General features: G+C 39.5%; 1 protein-coding gene across 1 annotated transcript; it reads right to left on the reverse strand.

The window, feature by feature from the left end:
* Window positions 1-10,744: 10,744 nt before the first annotated feature.
* On the reverse strand, window positions 10,745-16,592 carry ankrd40 (ankyrin repeat domain 40). Its single transcript, XM_088332814.1, has 5 exons — window positions 16,102-16,592; window positions 15,589-15,737; window positions 14,647-15,282; window positions 13,276-13,457; window positions 10,745-13,180 (listed from the first exon to the last, which is right to left on the reverse strand). Exons 1-5 carry the CDS (start codon window positions 16,233-16,235, stop codon window positions 13,037-13,039), a joined length of 1,245 nt encoding a protein of 414 aa, XP_088188940.1. The 5' UTR covers window positions 16,236-16,592; the 3' UTR covers window positions 10,745-13,036.
* Window positions 16,593-21,333: the final 4,741 nt, after the last annotated feature.

Consider the following 21,333-nt stretch of genomic DNA (forward strand, 5'->3'; position numbering starts at 1 on the left):
TGTCAGACTCTCAAGTAGGTAAATCTGCATTTATTTTTCATAAAATGAGGCTCACCTAGAAGGAACTGACATCATTTTCCGTCATCATTTAGCTAAGTATTCCCTCAAAAAAAAAGCCTGGGTCAAAAGATGAAAAAGAAAAATGTTGCAGTCTGGTCACTTTGAATCTTTGTAGTTATTATTTCTCCCTGTGCTTTGTAGCACTTCTTTTGGTTTTCATTCAGCTGTTTTCTTTTTTTAAAAAGAAGACAACATTCAGAGAAAATTTCAGTCTGGTTTTAGGATCAACCACAGTGCAGAAAGTGCCCTTTTAAATGCAGTATTTGTAATGATATCAGGTACAATATGATTTTTGAACGGTATGGTGTAGTTGGCTGGCTTAAAATATTTCCTGCACTCATCTGCTGCCATCTTTTAGTAGTGTGGATGAGCCTTTCAGTCCCTTTCCTCACATGGCTAGTACGTGTCTTGCCATAATTTTACGTATTTACGTATCTGTATGTATGTATTCTTGACTATTTTGCTTTTATTTCATCTTAACCATTGTGTCTGTCCGTATATGTTGTTCTGCGTTGTTGAGTTGTTACTGTACATTGATTTTTTTATACAACACTTTGAGCTGCAATTCTTTGCCTGAAAAGTGGTCTCTAAATATGTTTTGTCAATGAATTATTAGCTGCTATACCAGGTGCAAAAACATGCAAATTTATAATTTATATAATAATAAGCTTGATAAAATGTATTTACGATAAAAGAAACTCAACATGCTTTGCCGCCATTCGCACCATTAAGAAAATATCAACATTGAAAAAAATATCCCATAAAATTATCCACAGGGCCCAGTTAGTCCAAACGTTGGGATTTCCGATGGGGCCCTGTGTGGGGTGCTCCAGATGTATGGGGTATTGCACAGTGTGATTCAAAATGTTCTCTCCCTGTATGACCGGTGCCAGAGTTTGTTTTCAGTGTCGTTTAGACTGCTGCCCTTTGTCAAAGATTCTGCACATAACCTTTATGAACACGATTTCTAGGTACAGCCATAGCGTAAAAATGATTCGGCTTAGGGGCGTCAGTATTGTATTTCTGTTTTTTTTTTTTTTTTTTTTTGCAGATGATGTGATGCTGTTGGTTTCCTCAAGCAATGATCTTCGATTTTTGTTCAATATTGAGAGTAAGATTCAACGGTAGATTGACAGGCAGATTGGTGCAGTGTCTGTAGTCAGACCTCATACCGGTCAGTCATGGTGAAGGAGCAAATTCAAAAGGAAAAGTTCTAGATTTACCAAAATTCAGAATTTGGTCTATTTAACTGAACAGGCATATTTGATTGTCATTGTTTTGCAATGGCAGATTTTAAATATGAATCCTGCTCACAGTATCACACGTGCATGCATTTTTAATTGATAAAAAAGAAAAAGGATATCTAAAAAGTAACACAACAGAAGTATACAGTACTTTATCGGGATTAAATATTAAAATGCTTTATCAGACAGAACGCAAAAAGAAAACACCCCAAAATGAATTCACTTCTGAAAAACTGCTTTGTTCCCGTCAAAGAACTGATATGAAGAACTGTTTTTTTTTTCTTTTTTTAAATCGACAGTCCATTAGTTGTCTTTGAACATCCCTCCTCTAAATCATGTTTGCTGACCTCAAAAACCCCTTTGCCTTCAGGGGAACATAAAAAGTCAACCTTGTGTTGTGAGCATATGAATAGAGTATGGCTTCCCAAGATGGGTCCCTGCTGAGCCCAAAGTACTCCAAGCTGGACTTGTCTGGTCTATGAACTTTTTGCTTCCCTAATGCGTAACTTCAAGACACCAAATTGAAACTTTACACGTGGACATTTCTCCTAAAGCTCCAGTGATGGATAAGGTTTCCCTATCCAGTACTACTGTTTTTATGGCATCTTCAGAAATTGTGGACAAAGCACAGCTCTACTGTGAAAATATCAGTAAATTGAAATCAGGGTACAACTCAGATTTCATTTTAAAACCAAACAACAAAGCAATTTGGGCACCAACAGCTGGTAAAGCGAGAACACCCCGAAGCCAAAATCCGGTCCAATTACCCATTTCCATAGACCAACCCACCCATCTGTCTGGCAAATAACCATCCAACCATTTATTCATTCATCTATCTGTCAATCGGTACTTCTATCCATCAATCAGTGTTCACCTTCTCAAATACAATGGCATCAATAAGAATTTCCCCATGTGATATTGTTTGCTATTGGGTACGTTTACATGCAGGTCTTATTGAAATTGGACTATTGCCGGTCTTCCGGTTATGTAAATGCACTGTCTGATCCAACAATGATCTTTAGTCTGCCTGCAAACAGTTCAATTTAAAGGGTTGGATTAGACTTTTCCTTTTTGAAATACTTGTGTTACGTAAATACTTGTCTCCTTACCTACATAGTTTAATTCCATGCTATTGTTAAGGAACCTCTGAGGTACGGGTGGGCGGATTGTTCCAAATAGCGATATTATCAATACTGAAGTACTTAGATCAGATCTGTTATGCTGGGATGTAGTTGTCTACCCATTTTATCCAACAAGATAATAATTTTGTTAGTGCATTCCAAGATCATGCAAACATTCTCACTTTTAAAATGGATTGAATTGTGTTTACACTGTATTTGCACTGCTGACTTTATTTTCCGAATTTTGTGCAATGGAAGATATTTTACTTCTGTTGATGTTATTGTTATACAGTATTTTCGTTACAGTACTTTTTTTTTGAGTCTACTAACTTTTGTTCTTAAACAGTTGTATTAGAAGCATTTCATGTCTTATATCTTAAAACGTTTTTATATTGTATTGTTTACACTATTTACATTGTCTGTCTTTATTTTCACAATATTTTGCAAGAGAAAATAAAGCTGACATAGTAAATTTGTATTTTTGTTACCTTACTGCTTTAAGTTTGACTCTCTTGACTATTGTTATTAAACAGTTGTAACAGAAATATTTGTATTTGTTTTTATACTGTTAAAGTTTGCATTGTAGTTATTTAAAAAAAGTGACTAAAATCCTTGTATTGCGTTTATTGTAAATCTAAAGCAACTCGAGGGGAAGCGTTGAATTATTAAACAACTATAACATTTTCGAGCAAAAAGGACCAGTATCAATTTATTCTACTTTGTAATTACCTGGATTGGATCAATACCAAAAGTCCCAGTATCACTCATTCCTTGTATGAGCTCAATTACACGAGACAAAGCTATGGAGCATGGAAGAAGCAAGGGTGTTATTTCGTTGAATGTGGTAAAACATGTAAACAACTCACTTTGGATTAGTCTAAAAATCTGAATTTTGATCCCAGGTTCTGATGTCCTTCTACCAGGCCACAGTGCAGACCATTCTGCTATTCAGCGTCACGGTGTGGTATGCTGGGAGCAAGGCAGCAGATAGGAAAACCATAGAGTGCCTTGTAAAAGCATTTGCCACCCAAGAACATTTCGAAAATTGCCATATTTCAAGCTTCAGACTTATCGATAAAAAAACCCTCAAACATATTCCAAGAATCAACAATGTGTGACACAATCATGAAAAGTGTCTTGAAACAGAAATCTTTACTAATTCTTGTTTACAAAACAGCTCAAGTCAAGTCAAGTCAAGTCATCTTTATTTGTATAGCCCTAAATCACGAAGAGTCTCAAAGGGCTTCACAGATTATTACACTATATTACACAGACTATTTTTCAGCCGACGAGAAGAGTAGGTTATTCATGTGCTATGGAGTAGAAGTGAGTTTTAAGTTTAGATTTAAACATTTCCACTGAGGTTGCAGATCGGATCTCAGGGGGAAGAGCATTCCACAGCACCGGTGCCCGGATGGAGAACGCTCTCGAACCAGCAGAACACTTCTTTGCTCTTGGGATCACCAGAAGACCGGCACTCTCAGATCGTAGGCTTCGGACCGGGATATAGGGGCAAATCAGATCTGAAAGATAAGAGGGGGCAAGTCCATGTATGATTTTGTACAATACTAAGAGAACCTTGAAGTCACATCTATGGCTAACTGGGAGCCAATGCAGGTTAGCCAAAATCGGTGGTATGTGATCGTACTTTTTTGTCCTAGTTAAAAGCCTCGCTGCGGCATTTTGTACCAGCTGAAGAGACTTGATTCTAGACTTCGGGAGACCAGAGAGTAGTGCATTACAGTAATCGAGACGGGAGGTAACAAATGCATGAATTATAATTTCCGCATCAGACTGAGACAGTATTGAACGGATTTTAGCAATGTTACGAAGATGGAAGAAAGCGGTTCTAGTAATTTTCTTTACATGCATTTCAAAGGATAGCTCACGTTCCCTCAAAGTTTGACGGTGATCATTTGTGCACGTTTTTCAGATCTTTAAAAAAATGCTCTATAGGATTGAGGTCTGGACATTGTCTTGGCCATTCTAACATCTTTATATTGTTAGTTTCAAACCATTCCTTTGTAAACTTTGTTTTGTGTTTAGGGTCCTTGACCTGTTGGAAGGTGAACTTGCGCCACATTCTCGGGTCTCTTGCAGACACCAACAGATTTTCTGTATTTGGCCTCATCTATCCATCAACTAACAATCTTCCCAGTCCTTGCTGAAGAAAAGCAACCCCGTATGAGGATGCTGCCACCACCATGTTTGACAGTGGGGTTAGTGTTTTAAGAGTGATTTGAAGTGGTTTGCTCTTACACCAAACACTCCGTATTCAGCCCAGAAAGTTCAATTTTGGTTTCATCTGACCAGAACACATTGTTTCACATGTAATTTGTGTCTTGTATTTAGCTTCTTACAAATGCCAAACAGGCCTTTTATGACATTCTTTCAGAAAGAGCTTTCTTTTTGCCACTTTTCCATAAAAGGCAGATTTTATGCAGAGTAAAACAAATAGGTTTCTTATGTATGGTATGGATTGTCCCACCTCAGCTGTGTATGCCTGCAGGTCATCCAAAGTGATAATGTTCTTTCACAAACCTCCGAGCCCATCACAAGCAGGCACATTTAGACTTAATGTACATAGTTTGTCATTGTTAGACATTTAGGTTGACATTAGATCATGTAGAAGTCATCAGGGAAGTTTTCTAGCCAGTGGTCTGAGCTGAGAGAACAGTGGGATAATGTTTTTGCAACAACTTCTTTTCAGTTTCTTCTTATAAATACAGCATGAAATGTTGAAACTATTTGTTTCCACTTCACGATTGTGCATCACATGTTGTTGATTCTTAGAAAATATTTTGGGTTTTTTTAGCTTTAAGTTTAAAACCTGATATATGGGAAAATGACAAAAAGTTCTTGGGTGGGCAAACACTTTTGTTCGGCAGGGACTAATCAACATGGACCAGAAAACCATTGGCTGCTCACTGCCCAATCAGAACGACACTGCCGGCTTGCTTTACCGCAGCAGAGGCGTCAACATTAGAAGGAATTCTTCACCCCGGCAACCACCTCTTTGACCTTTTGCCCTCTGGTAGGCACTTCAGTTTCTTCCCAAGGGCCATCATCACCCCAATCAGGCGCGCAAAAAGGACATAGTCCAAGCGCACCAAGTAAACCAAATACAGTACCAACGAGTGATGTCGCGTTGTTTTTCCATTTTTTAAATACTCTTAGAACACAACACAAGCAAAGTTTTGCCGGGACCCTCTGTGAAGGCTTTTGAGACTGGTACAGCTAATTTGAAACAATAAAGGTCTGTTCATGTTAAGCGCCTTTGAGTGTCCCATTTGAGAACAAAGGTGTCAAGCCACCAGAGGGACCTTAAGCTGGTTCTTCAAAACGGGTCTAGACACAAAATACCACACAGCAAACGTGCAGACAACCATTAGCAATTGTAGTTTTCCCCACACTTTGTAGACTACTAAAAAGCTAAATTTAGACTCAACAAAATATTTTACTTTTGTGTAATTTATCTGTGCTGTCATGTAAAAAGCTGGATCGCCATTTTCTGGGTCGTTTTGAAAACTAAAAAAATACTTTTTTAACATGGTTTTCGTTGTTAACACTGTAAAACACATATGTGAAAACTATGTACAGTATACTACTGTTCAAATGTTTAGGGTCACTTGGAAATTTCCATTCTCTGACAAAAGCAAATTTTGAATGACACATTTTTTTTTTAATAAAAAAAGCATTTCCAACCTTCTAAATGTTGCTGCTATACTTTCTAATGATATTGCAACCAATTTAATAACTTTAATAAAGTGACTTTTCACGGAAAAGACAGAATTGTCTGTGTGACCTCAAACTTTTGAACGGTATCGTAGCAACATTTTTTACATTGTAAACATTGCAAGAATGCAAAAAAGATAAACAATTGACATGCGTATTTTTATATTACGTAATTGCTTCTTCCATGGAAGGTTTGTCTTTATTTTGTAGTATCCCGGTAGTTAAAAAATATTTTGTCTCTGTCCTTTTAAAAATATGAGTAATTCCATTAATAATCACTAAATGGTAGTTAGTTGAAGATAGTGTAATTTTGAGAATCAGGGCAGGTAGTTTCACACAAACTGATTTTCCTGTAATTGAGTGAACTAATAGCAGACTGTAGTGTTTATTCGATTTTAGTCTTTTCTCTTGATACTGGCAAACCACAGCCTGCAACGTTTTAGAAATCGGCATCCGTTTGCAGACATGGGGACTTGAGACTTAGTGACTTGGACTCGAGTCGACTCGAGTCGCTGTTTTTATGACTTGTGACTTGACTTGGACTTGGCAATCTAAGACTCGGGACTTGACTTGTGACTTGACTTGCCCAAGAAAAAAATACTTGGGACTTACTTGGGACTTGAAGGTGAAGACTTGAGACTTACTTGAGACTTGCACATGTGTGACTTGGTCCCATGTCTGTCCGTTTGTGAAATCAGCTTAATGTTCTTGGATCTTTAGAAAAGAAAATTAAAATCTTGTATGAGTCAGTTTTGTTGACCCAACCAACAACCATACCGTTCATGAAAACGATCATGTAATTTACACTAAGCTGTGCCAAACAAACAATAGCACTGAATATTGTCACTGAGTATGTCGTCACTATTAGTTTTATTACCTAATCACTAAATTAAGAATATTACTAGAACAGCTTTCTTCCATCTTCGCAACATTGCTAAAATTCGCCCTATGCTGTCTCAGTCGGATGCGGAGATTATAGTTCATGCGTTTGTTACCTCCCGTCTCGATTACTGTAATGCACTACTCTCCGGTCTCCCAAAGTCAAAAATCAAGAGCCTTCAGCTGGTACAAAATGCTGCGGCAAGGCTTTTAACTAAGACAAGAAAGTTTGATCACATTACCCCCATTTAAGCCAACCGGCATTGGCTCCCAGTTAGCTTAAGATGTGATTTCAAAATCATGCTCCCTCATATCTTTCAGATTTAATTTTGCCCTATGTTCCGGTCCGGAGCCTTCGCTTTGAAAATGCTGGTCTACCAAGACCCAAGAGGATATCCACAGGTTCGATAGCATTCTCCATTCGGGCCACAGTGCTGTGGAATGATTCGATCTGCAACCTCAGTGGAACTATTTAAATCTGGGCTTAAAAACATTTCTATTCTATAGCATATGAATAACCTATATTTCATGTTGACAATATCTGTGTATTATTTCTTATTGCAACATCCATTACAGCCTGGTCAGCCTGGAAGGGGTATTACCTCATGTGCGGTCCCTTCTCAAAGTTTCTTCATTTCCCTCATGTTGAGGTTTTTGAGTTTTTCCTTGCCCTCATGTAGGTTTTAGATCAGGGGATTGTGTAATAATAATCTGCGGTTTGCAGCCCTTTGAGACTCTTTGTGATTAAGGGCTATACAAATAAACATGACTTGACATTATTGCTTTGATAATCATGTAATGTATTTAGTTGTTATACTGTAAATGCACATGATATTTATCCACATAGTATAGTGAAGTATTTACTTGCTGATTGTATTCTTTCATGTAAGTGTACTTTCACAGCAATGGTCTTATCATACAACCTAATCTCTTGGACTTGAACTTCTTCTTTTTGCCTTGTAATCCGAGTTCGGAGTGTCTGTTTGTCCTGCATGTTAGATAGATAGATAGATAGATAGATAGATAGATAGATAGATAGATAGATAGATAGATAGATAGATAGATAGATAGATAGATAGATAGATAGATAGATAGATAGATAGATAGATAGATAGATAGATAGATAGATAGATAGATAGATAGATAGATAGATAGATAGATAGATAGATAGATACTTTGTTCATCCCCGAAGGGAAATTCACATTTCCAGCAGCATCCCTGAGCTGAGAACAATCGAGAACAATCGAAAATAACACGGGAGCTGCTGGAGTGGCTGCCATTCGTGACGGCGCCGGAAGAAAAGATTCAATTTGAATCATGTACAAACAAACAATTGAATCATGTACAAACAAACAAACAAACAAAATATTCATGTTTCAATAAGTGGAGTGTTAATAAAATGGGGGGAAAATAATTTCTGATACTGATATAACCAGGTAAAACTAATTTTAAGTTACCTGTCCAAATGAATGTTGTGCCATCTCACCTTTCCCACTCTCTCTCCTGCAGTTGACTTGCTGCTGCTCGCTCCTGAAACTAATACTTACCTCTTTGTGTATTGTGCAGTCCCTTCTCAAGTTTCTTCATCTTAAATGCAGGGTTGGGTAGGGTTACTTCAACTGGACCACTCTCAATGACCCAAAAGCTAGCTATGAACTTTACATTAAAATATTATCATCATTGATGTAATCATATTTTCATCCATCCATCCATTATGTGCACCGCTTATCCACAGTAGGGTTGCAGGGGTGCTGGAGCCCATTCCAGCCATCTTCCGGCAGCAGGCTGGGGACACCCTCAACTGGTTGCCTGACAGTCGCAGGGCACACAGAGACCGAACTCACTTGCTCATTCACACCTAAGGACAATTTGGAACGGCCAATTAACCTGACATGCATATTTTTGGAATGTGGGAAGAAACCGGAATGACCGGAGGAAACCCATGCTGGCACAGTGCGAACATGCAAACTCCACACATGTGTAGGCTGCAGTAGCTGGACTTGAACCCTGAACCTCTGAACCGTGGGGCTGCGCGCTAACCACCCACCCGCCCTGCCGACTCTGCATGTTACATTTTTTGCAAATATTCTTCAATACAAAAGAGGGCCAGAAACATTCTTGCCTGCCTTTTGGTGGGAGGAAGCATCTCCATCAACTGGTCCAAGTGCACTCTGACTTCATATTTGTTTTAAAACTTTGTAATAAATGTCATCAATCGCTTCTCTCCAGGTCTGCATCTTTTTTTCAAACTCCGAATACTCTGTCTGTTCCCGGAAAAGAACACGCTGCGAGACATCCTAATGCCATTAGCCTTCAATACAATAACATCATATGGAAATAAAGTATGTTTTGTTGTGAATGTGTATCAAAAGTGAGCTTAAAAACCTTCAAAAGAGTGATGCAAATACAACAAAAACATGCCTGGAAGTTTTTTTTTTCGTTACTGGAGAGATATTTTTGATTGTAAACGCCGCCATTTTGAAGATACTTCAACATTCTACAACTTAACTCCTGGTTCAGCTTCACCATCAAAAGGGAGAGGAAAATTGTTGATATACAAAACCTGTCTGGCTTTTTAGGTTGCAAAAATCTTTAAAGGTACATTGTGTAATATTTGACCACTAGATGACACTGTATCGTCTTATGTGAACGTAAACCCGTGACAAATGAGCACAGCGTAGTAGCAAAATGACAGACAAATATGGGGGCCACTACTAGCTATGGATTCTGCTATGAAAAAGAAATAAGAAATTCCCGACTTATGAATATTTTTGAAAAATAAAAGTTGTATGATAGTTAATCTTTTTTGCCCATTATTCTGAAAAAATCTCACTAGTGATTGTTCATTGTTATTTTCTAGGAAACAAGATTTCTAATTGGCATCAGCAATAATTGGTGCACAAATGTCTTAAGATACACTATCAATTCCTCCCAAATTATTTTTAAATTAATCTATAATATATATGCATCCGTGCCCTCACATAGGGCAGATGTCTTAGTTGTTGACTGAGCCTATTTTAACCATACTTTTAGTTATAGTAATCTGGTAAAAACACAAAAATCATATAATAACGCCATAAGAAATGTTCCCTGAAAGCTTCCATGGGTCTGAGCAATCACACAAAGTCTGTGAGCGGCAATTGAAAAAACGGTAAGCAACATCAAGTGTGGCAACCAAAATCATTATCAAACAATTGCAAAATCTAAGATCATATCAAGTTACATTCTGCTGCCTTTCTGGCATTGCCAAATTATACACACAAACATGTATACATATATACACACATACACAAATATATATTCAGATTTTTTTTTTAAAGCAAACTCCATCTTACGCCCAGAACAGGTCTGCGAGCCCCTCAGCTAACTTCAGGGGCACCCTGGTGTCTGTGGGCACCACGTTCAAGACCCCTGGTTTAGACTAAATATACATGGAATGGTTCATCAAAACAAAATGTGCAGGTTAATCTTGTCAAAAGTAGAATGGATAGCTAATTTTAACAAACCATTTTAAATTTTAGAATGTACAAAGTTGACACAACTCTTAGATATCCTAGAGTGCATTTATCTCTACACTGCCCACTGAGATGATGCAATATTTTTACTCCTTGGTTTGCTTTTCCTGAACATCTGCTCACCACATGGGACTGTTGAATTCATTCATTCAAGAAGCGTCAGATATACAAGGCATACTACGACTACGACTTGTGGTTGTTTATGTACTTTATATCAAACAGGGAACATAACAAATGGTCTTGATTATTGGGGAAAAACAAAATGTACTACAGCCAGTGGCTTGTGCAAACCCTGGGTCAGATAACAACGTACAGCTGCATGGTGAAGTCCAAAAACTTTTCTAGTGGGTAGTTTTAAGACTTAAAATACAATTTTTGATTGTTTCCCGATTTCAGGATAGAATACATATTCCTAATCTGTTGTGTTTTGATATTAAGATAATATATTGTGCTGTAAATAGCAGATTTGTCACCTTCCTTTATTCCTATATATTTCTTAAGATCTTCAAGAATGATGATTCAAAAATATAGTGATTTACGAAATTTAATGACGTGTTAGCCAGTATGACAAAAAAGTTGTTCCATTCATTGAAAAGGAACGTTTTGCTAGGAATTTTTGTCATTCTAAAATAGCTGTTTGAAGATACGTATACCGAATGAACATGGAAAAGTGAGCTTACTCCACCGCCCCCTGGTGTTTTTAAAGTTGAATTACAATATGATTAGAAGCTGCTTTCATACCCACACGGATCAAACATTGACAAGAGAACAGTAGGCTAAAAGAAAACGAGGCAGGTATTTGATGAAGTGATTCATCATGCTTTATCAAAGAACATATGAATGTCTCCAGAAACAATAACAGTGCCTACGATTATGTTTGCAAGTATTTAGAACACATCTTTTTATAAAAATATCAGACTCTGGATGCATAGGTTAAGTCAAACTGCGTCCTTCTTTAACTCTAAAACAATTAACAAACCCACACATATGTATTAGTAATTTTGATTTCAGACTCAAACATGACGCATAAATTTTCTCACCCTGTCTCGACACAGCCTTCTTTTTAGTCTTTATAAAGCCGTAACACTTCTGTTACTACACATTGCACTTTCTTCCAACAACGACCAGGCCATACTTAAAATTTCTGTTTACGACTTTAACGTTTTGACAAACACATCACAGGCCAAACTGTTTCCCAAAATAAAAGAGTGCGAGGGGGGGGGGGTCGCTGGATGCAGATTAATAAGAATACATCTCAGAATTCAAGCGCTTTGTCTATTGCATCTCTCAAATATGGAATCAGCTTGACCGTCAACTGAACACAATGGTAAGAGCAGCATTAATATTCACATTTGGCATAAGGCTCTTGACTTACCCATAGCCACATAACAATGTCTTAACGAGTTATTTTAAATTTTCAGTGCAATTTGAGCCTAGGCCACACAGACTAGTGTTATGCAACAGACCTACTGTTAGAACCTAAACGTTGTTTCAACCAGGTGCCTTTTTCTCTCCCCTCCACCTTGTAAAACAAAAACTAGCTGCATTCTTTTATAATGCATAAATATTCTTACTGGCACATCAGCCTCGCTTGATGAGGACATTTCCTTGTATCAGACGAGGCAATATTCAACCTGCGACCATAGAAGCGACAATTTCACGAGGCTTTACTGTGTAAGTCTCATCAGTTGGAAACCATATTGCATGGTCAAGGCTTAAAATAAGTGTGTGGGTACAACTTAAAAAACAAAATTATACATGCGTAAGCGAAGGTGAGGTATTTTGAAGTTACAAGGTATTTAAGAATTCTGATTGGTACATATTTAACGATTAAAAAAATAACTCACTTTCCTCACCACAGGTTACTTAATCTCCTTCCGTGTTGGGACGTGTTCAAGCAGCAGCTAAGATGATCAGTCTTAAAAGACCAACAAATAAATCAACTAATACAGCAACTTTTTGCAGCATAAGACTCGAAGGCTGAATGACGCAACACCATGGAGAAAATGGAAGCGTGTGAGCAAGCTGGAGCAGGTTCTACAATGTCCGGTCTATTGTAGACATCGATTTTGTGGCAATCACATCTAAGCGAAGCAAAAAGCAATTGATACTTAGCTCCACAGTTTAAGGATAGACTTGTCCAAATAAGGCTATTGCAGAAACTCCAGGAAGACAAGCTCGTATTCGCGGAGCCACGCCTTGTCCTTCCTATAGTCTTGGCACAAAGTGCGCTGAGTGGTGTGGAGAGGGGCCCAGATACTTGTTTTCTCTCATAATCCAAGACACCATGCATTACTATTCTCTCAGATAAAGTGGAGAACACTTGAGCAGCAAAAGGGCTTGGATGAGGGCGAGAGCTGAAGAACTTTAGCTAAAGACCGAATCCCAGGAATAAAATCGATGCATTGCCCAAGCTCAAAAAAGCTTAACAAAGAATCCGACGGGCAATGAGGAAACAACTGCTGGATGCAGAGCAGGTGCTCTAGTAGGTGAGACGCGAGGCCTTCATGTTGTAGCACGGTCTGTCAGTCAAGCCCCCTGTCGCCGAGAACAACGACAAGCCCTCAGATTTCTCCAGCACAACTTCCAGCTCCTGAAAGTCCTGCAGCCGGGCCACATCTTTGTCCTGGGCAAAAGAAGGAAGTCGGGTCCGCAAAATCACATGTACAGTACACTTAAAAAACAACAACAACAGGTTTTCATTCTCAAAGCTGATCTCACCTTTCTCAACATTGTGTTTGGTAGTTTGCGGATCTTCTCCACATGCTCTGTGCTGATTTCCAATTCCCTGCAGCACACCCTCAGCAGTGAGCGATATGTGAGCTCCTGGCGGTCCAGCTCCACCTCAATGAAGTCGTTCTCACGGGCGTTGGGGTTCTGGATGCGCACCTTCAGCACCAATTCTGCATTGGAGTTCCAGCCACAGATTCTTTTACTTTGGATATGCATTCATTGAGGATTTCAATTCAACATGCGCTCATACAATGTTATAAATATTCAAGACCTGTTTGACTGAGAGCTGAATTAACCAATCATGTCAGTCCATCCATATTTTGTGGACATAGAAAATTCATCTACATCTTATGTTGTATTATACATATTACTTTTCCTTCAGTGTATTGCTGTTAGCAATGGTGATGTGCAATGTTGCTGTGTTTTCGGATCTGTGTTTGTTATTAATCAGCACCAACAAAGATTCAACGTTTTCTTTTATTGAGTTTTTAGGGATCCTTAATACAAGTGATATGGATTTTTTTAAAGTATGTTATCTTGCTCTTTATTTCTAAAATGAAATTTTAAGGGAACGTGTAAACCTCTTATGTCTTATGGACATCTTAAACAGATCATCTATCAAAACATGAATGTTGCCAGTAGTGTCCAATCTAAAGCCAGGGGCCAATTACTGCTCATCCACAATTTATGATCAGTAATTTTAGCACAAAATTGCAATTTTAAAATGCCTATGGGCGGCAGTAGCTCAGGAGGTAGAACCCCTAATGCCCCCGATAAGTAAATAGGCACCTTGCATGGCAGACTCCGCTATCTGCGTGTGTGTGTTTGAACGGGTAAATGTGGAGTACATTGTAAAGCACCTTGGGAAGTCTTCAGTGAATTGAAAAACGCTATATAAATACAGACCATTTACCATCAATAGCACGTGTATTGAAAAAAACAAAAACAAGGGGTATCGTAGTCAGTAATAATACAATTAGCAAACTTTAATCGTCACCAAGACTAAAAAAAACTGAAAACCAAAAATACCATTAGACATTTTTTAATCAAAATTCAATATAATCTTTTTACCAAAATCTTTAATTAAGATCAATTTACCATGAATTTTGTTATTTTCAGTCAGTGGAGAATGGGAATCATTTGCTTCTGAGAAGCTCTACAATGCAAGGCATCACAATACATAATGTGCCATATGTGTTAAGAACTGTAAGACTGAAGCATGACCTTTGGTTTCTGGTTTCTTTGTTGGACACCAAAAGCAAAGTCACAATTATTTTTGACAAAATCTAAACAAATCTGAGATACAATCCATTGGTACCAGCACGACACATTTTTTTGAATTTTTGAGTTTTCCCTCACCTTGCACATTGACAGGGAACGTGCTTGTGAAGAAAAATGGCTGAAAGGCTGGCAAAGGTCCACCTGGTTGACTGTAGCCTATCTGTTGTGGGACAGTTTTCTGTCTGCTGATCGATGGAGTTGAGTTTGTTGCTGTTGTTGGAGCTTGAACTGGACTCCCATTGCTGCAAGCCAAACCTGCGCTGGGCGAGGCCAAGGGAGGAGAGCTAATGGTTCCGTTGTACGGCATTGCGTGATTGACGAGGTGCGGCTCGACGGACAGATCCACAGGCACTGGGCAATTTATGACTGTATGGTTGTTAGATGCACACAAGGAAGGAGATCCACCATTTTGCTCAACCGCTGAAACCAATTCCCTCGTTTGAACTTGGCTGTTAGTGATAGAGCTTGATAGTGAAAGAGGGTCATCGGAGGTCAGGCTCTGCGACATCTGAAAAGGCTGGCTTGGAGAAAGCGGAGCAGGACTGCAGTCTGTAGACTCCGTCTGCTCTACGGACCCATTTTGTGCAATGTGCTGGGAAAGTATAAGTTCCATCTTGTTATCCATTTTAGCGTATAAGAAAGGAGGGTTGGACAAATAGTTGGGGATGATCGGCAACTCAGGCTCCTGGACTTCAGGCACGTCCTCAACTTCAACTGCGGAAGCAAAATAAATCAATAAACAAAAACCTTGAAACCTAGACGAAAATAGCTTTTCTAATTCAAAGTCAGATGCTTATCTTACATTTGCTTCAAAATTCTCTACATTGAATTTTAATAAGTGCAAAAAAAAAAAGAGATTAACAAACTTAAAATTATAAAAAGACAAATACAGCCAGCGGGGTGTGTTGAAAAAGTTCAGTGGAGTTGGAGCTCATGTCTAACGGGAATATTTTGAACTATGTCAAGATAAACATAGAATCAGAAGTTACAAAGCAAAATACATTAGCTCAAACAGTTTACCTCCTAAAAGTCGTTTGATCTCCGGTTTCGACGTGAGTTGAGAAGCCAGCTCTTCCTTAGCGGTGAGGATGTCTTTGTCTGCACCACAACTAAGTAAGTAGGACACTATCTGTTTATGGTTCCGCTTGCATGCCCAATGCAGGCAAGTCCTGGTGAGATTACACACATGTTAAACAAATGCCTGCCTAGTATATTTTAAACGAAGTTTGTTTGAATCTAATGTTATAGCAATTAAGTACTTACAGACATCAGTTCAAACAGAATCCATGTTATTAATGGTTTATTGCTCGGTAAGAAAAAAAACATTTTTATAACAAAGCACAAATAAACATCCTAAAGGGATTTCCGACAGGCAGGATTAAGCCATTATTTGCCTAATAGGATGACACACACGCAAACAGAACATGCAACTCATCAAATAACTTGACTAAGTTGCTAAAAAAGATTTAACGAACCATTTATATTTTTTCGCGTTGGGCATTTCACTTGTTATACGTTAATCCCCAAACTTACCATCCATTTATTTCGTTTTGGGAATTGAGGTTCACACCACTCTCTACCAATGTGCGCACTTCATCAATGTCCCCGATTGCAGAAGCCTCTCTCAGTCGCTCCTGGAGTTCTTTATCCAACGAAATGGTGGACATTTTTGAACAAACTACAAGATTTCTAAGTTCATATGATAAACTGAATCCTCACGGTCTAGTCAGATAACAATAATGGTCAACACATTTAGCCATTGAGCAAAAATGAACTCCTGTGCTTGTTGCTAGCTTACGTAGCAGTAGCAGAGAAAGAGCAGTCTACGGTGCTGATCATTGAGGTTAATAAACTACTTCCGCAAAAGGATCAAACAGTTTCTTGAATGCTAACAAAGAGGCCACTTCTTTTTCTTTTTGTTCAATTTGGAGTGCAAGTTAACGCCCGGTTTCCAGTCAAGCTCATCGGCAGCGCTTACGTTCCTTCGGTTGGTTGCCAAAAGATATACCACGTCGGGACTGAACACTTTCGGACGGTAGAACAACTCTAACCGCTTCTTCCGATTGGTTCAGCTGATTGAGTACGTCAGCGCGTCCGCCATATTAAATGTGGCAAATTAAAATGTAGAATTTTTGTGTTTGTGTTTGGGAGGGGACTTGTCCACTTAGTATTCGTGGAGTCATTCGAAAACCCTTACATACACAGGTCAAAAGAATTATTGTTGCACAGTAATAATGACATTCAATACCAGTTCACACATCGGGAGTCATTTTTGCATACCTGCCAACCTCAGCCTATTGCTCACCTGATTAATGATTGCGATTCCCCTTATTAAGCGATAATAAACGTAACAAACACAACGCAACACCTATTTACTCATATTGAGAAAGAGAGTAAGACGATAAAACGGGTTGCTAATAAAAATTTCCGAAGAAATACGTTTTCACAAAGTGATTTAGTTTCAGTATTGTAACACAACGCTGCCTGTCAATGTAGAGGTCCGGCTCATCTTTGAAAAGTTGGATGAAGCTTTACACCGAAAAACAATAGTGACCAGATGAAAAGGTTCTGTATATTTGTTATAGCAGGAGGATTTTCTCGCTAGTTGTAACCAATGGCACCAGTACTATTGGTTTCATGTGGGAGAGCAAACCCACACCTTAAAAACGCCCTGGAAAGTGATAGGCACCACTAGGCTGTACTTGCCCAAGACACACTACAGGAATTGCCGGCCCGACAACCCTGTTAAGGAATTTGTGAACCATGGACCGTGTAGACAGACTATGAAGAAAATGTCAACAATCTTAGCAATCTACAATGACGTTATCGTCTGCTAACAGTGACTGAGGAGATATGATGTTCTGAAATTCCTTCCTACTCCTCGAGCTGTCCTTCCATTGCACAGTGCACATGCCCACGCACAACACTGATAGTGGTTTGTGCCTGTGAAAGCATTAAGTACCGATGGTTTTCGTTTTTGTTCGGTCTTATTTGTCTCATTCATTGCTTCAAAATAGTGTTTCCTGATGTAGCTTTAAATCCCGGGGTGGTTCTTTATGGTAGTTTTCTTGCAGATTGTTTGTTGACTACAATAATCACGCAGTGTATGAATGCATGCCATACCTCGTTTTATATCATCAGTAAAAGAATGTTTTGGAGAACCTTCACTGGCTCCTTGTCAGTTCAAGATGGGATTTTAAGGTTCTGTTGGCATTGTACAAATGTATGCATGGTCTTGTCCCCTCATATCTTTCAGATTCAATTTCCCCCTCTGTTCCTGCTTTGGAGCCTTTGTTTGGAAAATGCTGGTCTACTAGTGATCCCAAAAGTCAAGAAGAAATCCACAGGTTTGAGAGCATTCCCCATTTTGGCCACGGTGCTGTGGAGGTTCGATCTTCAACCTCAGTGGAAGTGTTTAAATGTAGGCTTAAAACAGATTGATATGCAATAGCTCGTGAATGATGTTCACATCAGGAAGCTGTCAAACGGACATTTTGTTATTACCTATATTATATGTGTATTGTCTGTTGATGCCCTTGCAACATCCATTGCAGCCTGGTCATCCTGTAATGGGGATTACCTCATTTGCAGCCGCTTCTGAAGAAAAAAAATAATATTGATAAACCAATGGTAATGTCTGTTCATTACATTGTATAATGTGGCTGGACAATTCCAACCCCATTGTCACAAGCCAGGGACGGAGACAGGACCCAATAGCGTTCGTTTAACTCAGTTTTATTAAAAAAAGAGAGCAGTGCTTGCTTCCACGATCCAATGATCGTCGGACACGGGTAGCTGATGGCAGGAACACGGAAGTGGCACTTCCGTGTCGAGCAGGGATAGTCTTGGGTGGGAGGAAAGTTGGTCGATAGCCGGGACAGGGGAGCAAGGGCGGTAATCGAGTCCAGAAAAAAGGTCGGCAACAAGTATCAGGCAGGAAACAGGGCAAAACAGGTCGATGGCCGGGACGGAAGAGCAGGGCAGAAACGGGTCTGGAAACAGGTCGGCAACAGGTAACAGGCAGGAGAAAACAGAGCAGGAGATTGTCGGAGGGTACGGTGCTTGCCTAGCAGAAGCGTAGGTTCGCAGGAGAGTCTGACAGTTTCCTCTTGGAAGCCGGGGGTTTAAAAAGAGTCCATGAACCAATCAGTACTCAGGGCTGTTGATGCCAACGGGGCATTCGCAGGTGCCCCGAATCAGTAATCATGACACTCATAGAATGTGCTTGTGGCACAAGTGTCAAACATTTATCCATCTATCTATCTCCCCTCGTTATATCCCTCGAGAGGGGTGACCGACAGCAAGACAAACAAGTAGAAAAACAAAGAAAATAAAAAAGGGAAAAAGTAGCAAAAAACACACACAAACTTTTTTGGACCATGGCCAACCGAAAAGCCCAAACACCCAAACAAGTTAAGCCCCGCAGCACCCAAGTTGGTCATGCTTTCGTCCTTCCAGATGAAACGGGACAAAAGAAAGCGCCCATGTCACTCGGGTAAGGGTGACACAACTGATAAACGTACAAGAGATGCAATTAGACTGATTATTGAAACGTTACTTCATGTGTGTGTGTGTGTGTGTGTGTGTGTGTGTGAAAAATTGTTTTTATATTTAAGAATATAAAAACAAGTTATATTCACACAGTGAATTCTGAGAAATGTTACAACCAAAACGACCAACCTATCAACCTCTTTCCTGCAGAGCACTCATAGCACCATCCATCCAGGTCAATCGCAGCCTTCCTCTTGTTCTCCTTCCATTTACTTCTGCTCTGTAGATCCTCTTCAACATTCGGTCCTCGTCCATCCTCTCCATGTGTCCAAACCAACTGATTACTCTCTTATCCACACACTTGCTCAGTTCCACTACTACTCCAGTTCTAGCTCTTACAATTTCATTTCTCAATCTATCCAATCTTGCCACTCCTAACATACTCCTCAAACACTTTATCTCAAAAATTTTTAATTTCCTTCTCAAATCTGCGTTCAGGCTCCAAGTCTCTGCACCATACAACACAGTCGGCACAATCACACTCTCATACAGTCACCTCTTAACATCCATACTCATACTTTTGTTGCTCATCACTCTCCTCACAGCACCCAGAACCTTGCTTCCTTGATTCACTCTGTCAATACCTCGCACTCCATTCCACCAACTGCTACCACATCACAACCCAAGTACCTAAAGCTTTCAACTTCTTCCAGCACCTGTCCATGCAACCTTACTTCTATCACACACTCTTCCAAACTCGATTACCAACTTTCTCAATGTTTCCTCAGAATCAGCCACAAGCGCTGTGTCATCTGCAAACAACAACTGACTTACCTGCCACACCGTTCCACTGTTATTCATCAATAATGTATATTTCCACAGTGTATATGTGTTCTAATTGCGTGTGTGTATTTTAAGATAAAATTCCAGTTTTATTTTTATTTTCGGTGTTCAAAAGTGGGATTCCCTTTCGCAGTTGGCGACCTGAAAGCATTCCTTAATTTAATTCAAAAAGTAAGCAGGAAATTTTAAATCCAGTTCTTAACACTGTCACAAGAATACATAGGAAGAGGAGGCAGGTCCCATTTTGTTGGGTGCCAGCCAGCACATTTGGGGGTTCAGGGGAATGAGAGAGTGATCAAGTTGGCGAAAAGGTCACATAAGGTTGAAATGCATTTAAGCGTTAGTCGAGCACAAGCTAAATGTATAATTAATTACGTCAAAAATGGCCGAGTATGTTGGATGGAGAGATCAGAAGCCCAAACATGTATAAAATTCAACGCAATGTCAGGACAGCAAGAGTTGAAGGCAATAACAGAAGAGTAGAGACTGTGTTGATATGATTAAGGATCGGACACACTGCCTTAAACAAGAACATGAGAATGATGGAGAAGCATGCCAATGGATTATGTGAGTGTCAGAGGGAAGAGTCAGTGGAGCATGTCAGAATGGACTGCATGGAGTACAACATTTAAAAAGAGGACAGAAGAAATGGTCAGTGGAAGAAGGAGTAAGAATGTTCAATGATAGGATTGCTGGACTCGGACAATGGGCCTCAACGGAGGACTTTTTTTTACATTTGTTGTGGAGTAAGGGACTTTTAAACAGATTTTGAGAAGTGGAACGATGACGAAGATCTGATGATCGGGACCGGTAATGAGCCAAAAAGATGGATGCCTTTATACCCAAATATGAAGAAGAAGCACTTGGCAGGAGACACGTGTATGGGATTCAAGGCGTTGTTAGGACGGCAAGGGTTGTTGGTGAATGCAGGAGGGCAGAGCCAGTGTTGTCATGTTTGAGGATTGGACACATTGCCTTAAACAAAATATTGAAATTGATGGTGAAACATGGCACCGGAGGCGTGTTCAGGAGAGTGAGTGATTGCTATCGCGAGCTATCGCTAGCTTCTGAACGGCCAGTGATTATTGAGCGCTCGCGTGCCCGAGTAATCACGGGAGAAAGACCGCTTACTTTGATTTCCAACATGGCGTCGACAGTGCAGAAGATGGAGGATTTCACCCTGACGAGTGCTGTTGGCGATGTAATATATCGTCTTACATTGCCTGGTAATGTTTGTGAACAATGCAAGACAGGTATGACCCTTCCACTGCGTTTAGGATAACCTTAACTGTGTCAATATGCGAACTGTCGCTCATATCAGCCAACTTGCTCAAAGCAAGCTGTAGAACGAAATCCATTGTACTGTCGTCGGCCATTTTGGATCAGTAAGGCAATCACAGTGAGCGATTACAAAACGTTCAGCAGTGCGCG

The sequence above is a fragment of the Urocampus carinirostris genome, chromosome 1 (assembly GCF_059441175.1).
Source record: "Urocampus carinirostris isolate Australia breed hairy pipefish chromosome 1, RoL_Ucar_1.0, whole genome shotgun sequence".
NCBI classification, from domain to species: domain Eukaryota; kingdom Metazoa; phylum Chordata; class Actinopteri; order Syngnathiformes; family Syngnathidae; genus Urocampus; species Urocampus carinirostris.

Excerpts from the sequence above, each read along its gene's own strand:
- ankrd40 (XM_088332814.1), bottom strand. The coding sequence starts at position 16,235 with ATGTCCACCATTTCGTTGGATAAAGAACTCCAGGAGCGACTGAGAGAG. Across the intron at positions 15,738-16,101 it reads CAAAACGAAATAAATGGATG|GACTTGCCTGCATTGGGCAT; the intron begins GTAAGTTTGGGG and ends TAATCTCACCAG. Across the intron at positions 15,283-15,588 it reads GATCAAACGACTTTTAGGAG|TTGAAGTTGAGGACGTGCCT; the intron begins GTAAACTGTTTG and ends TTGCTTCCGCAG.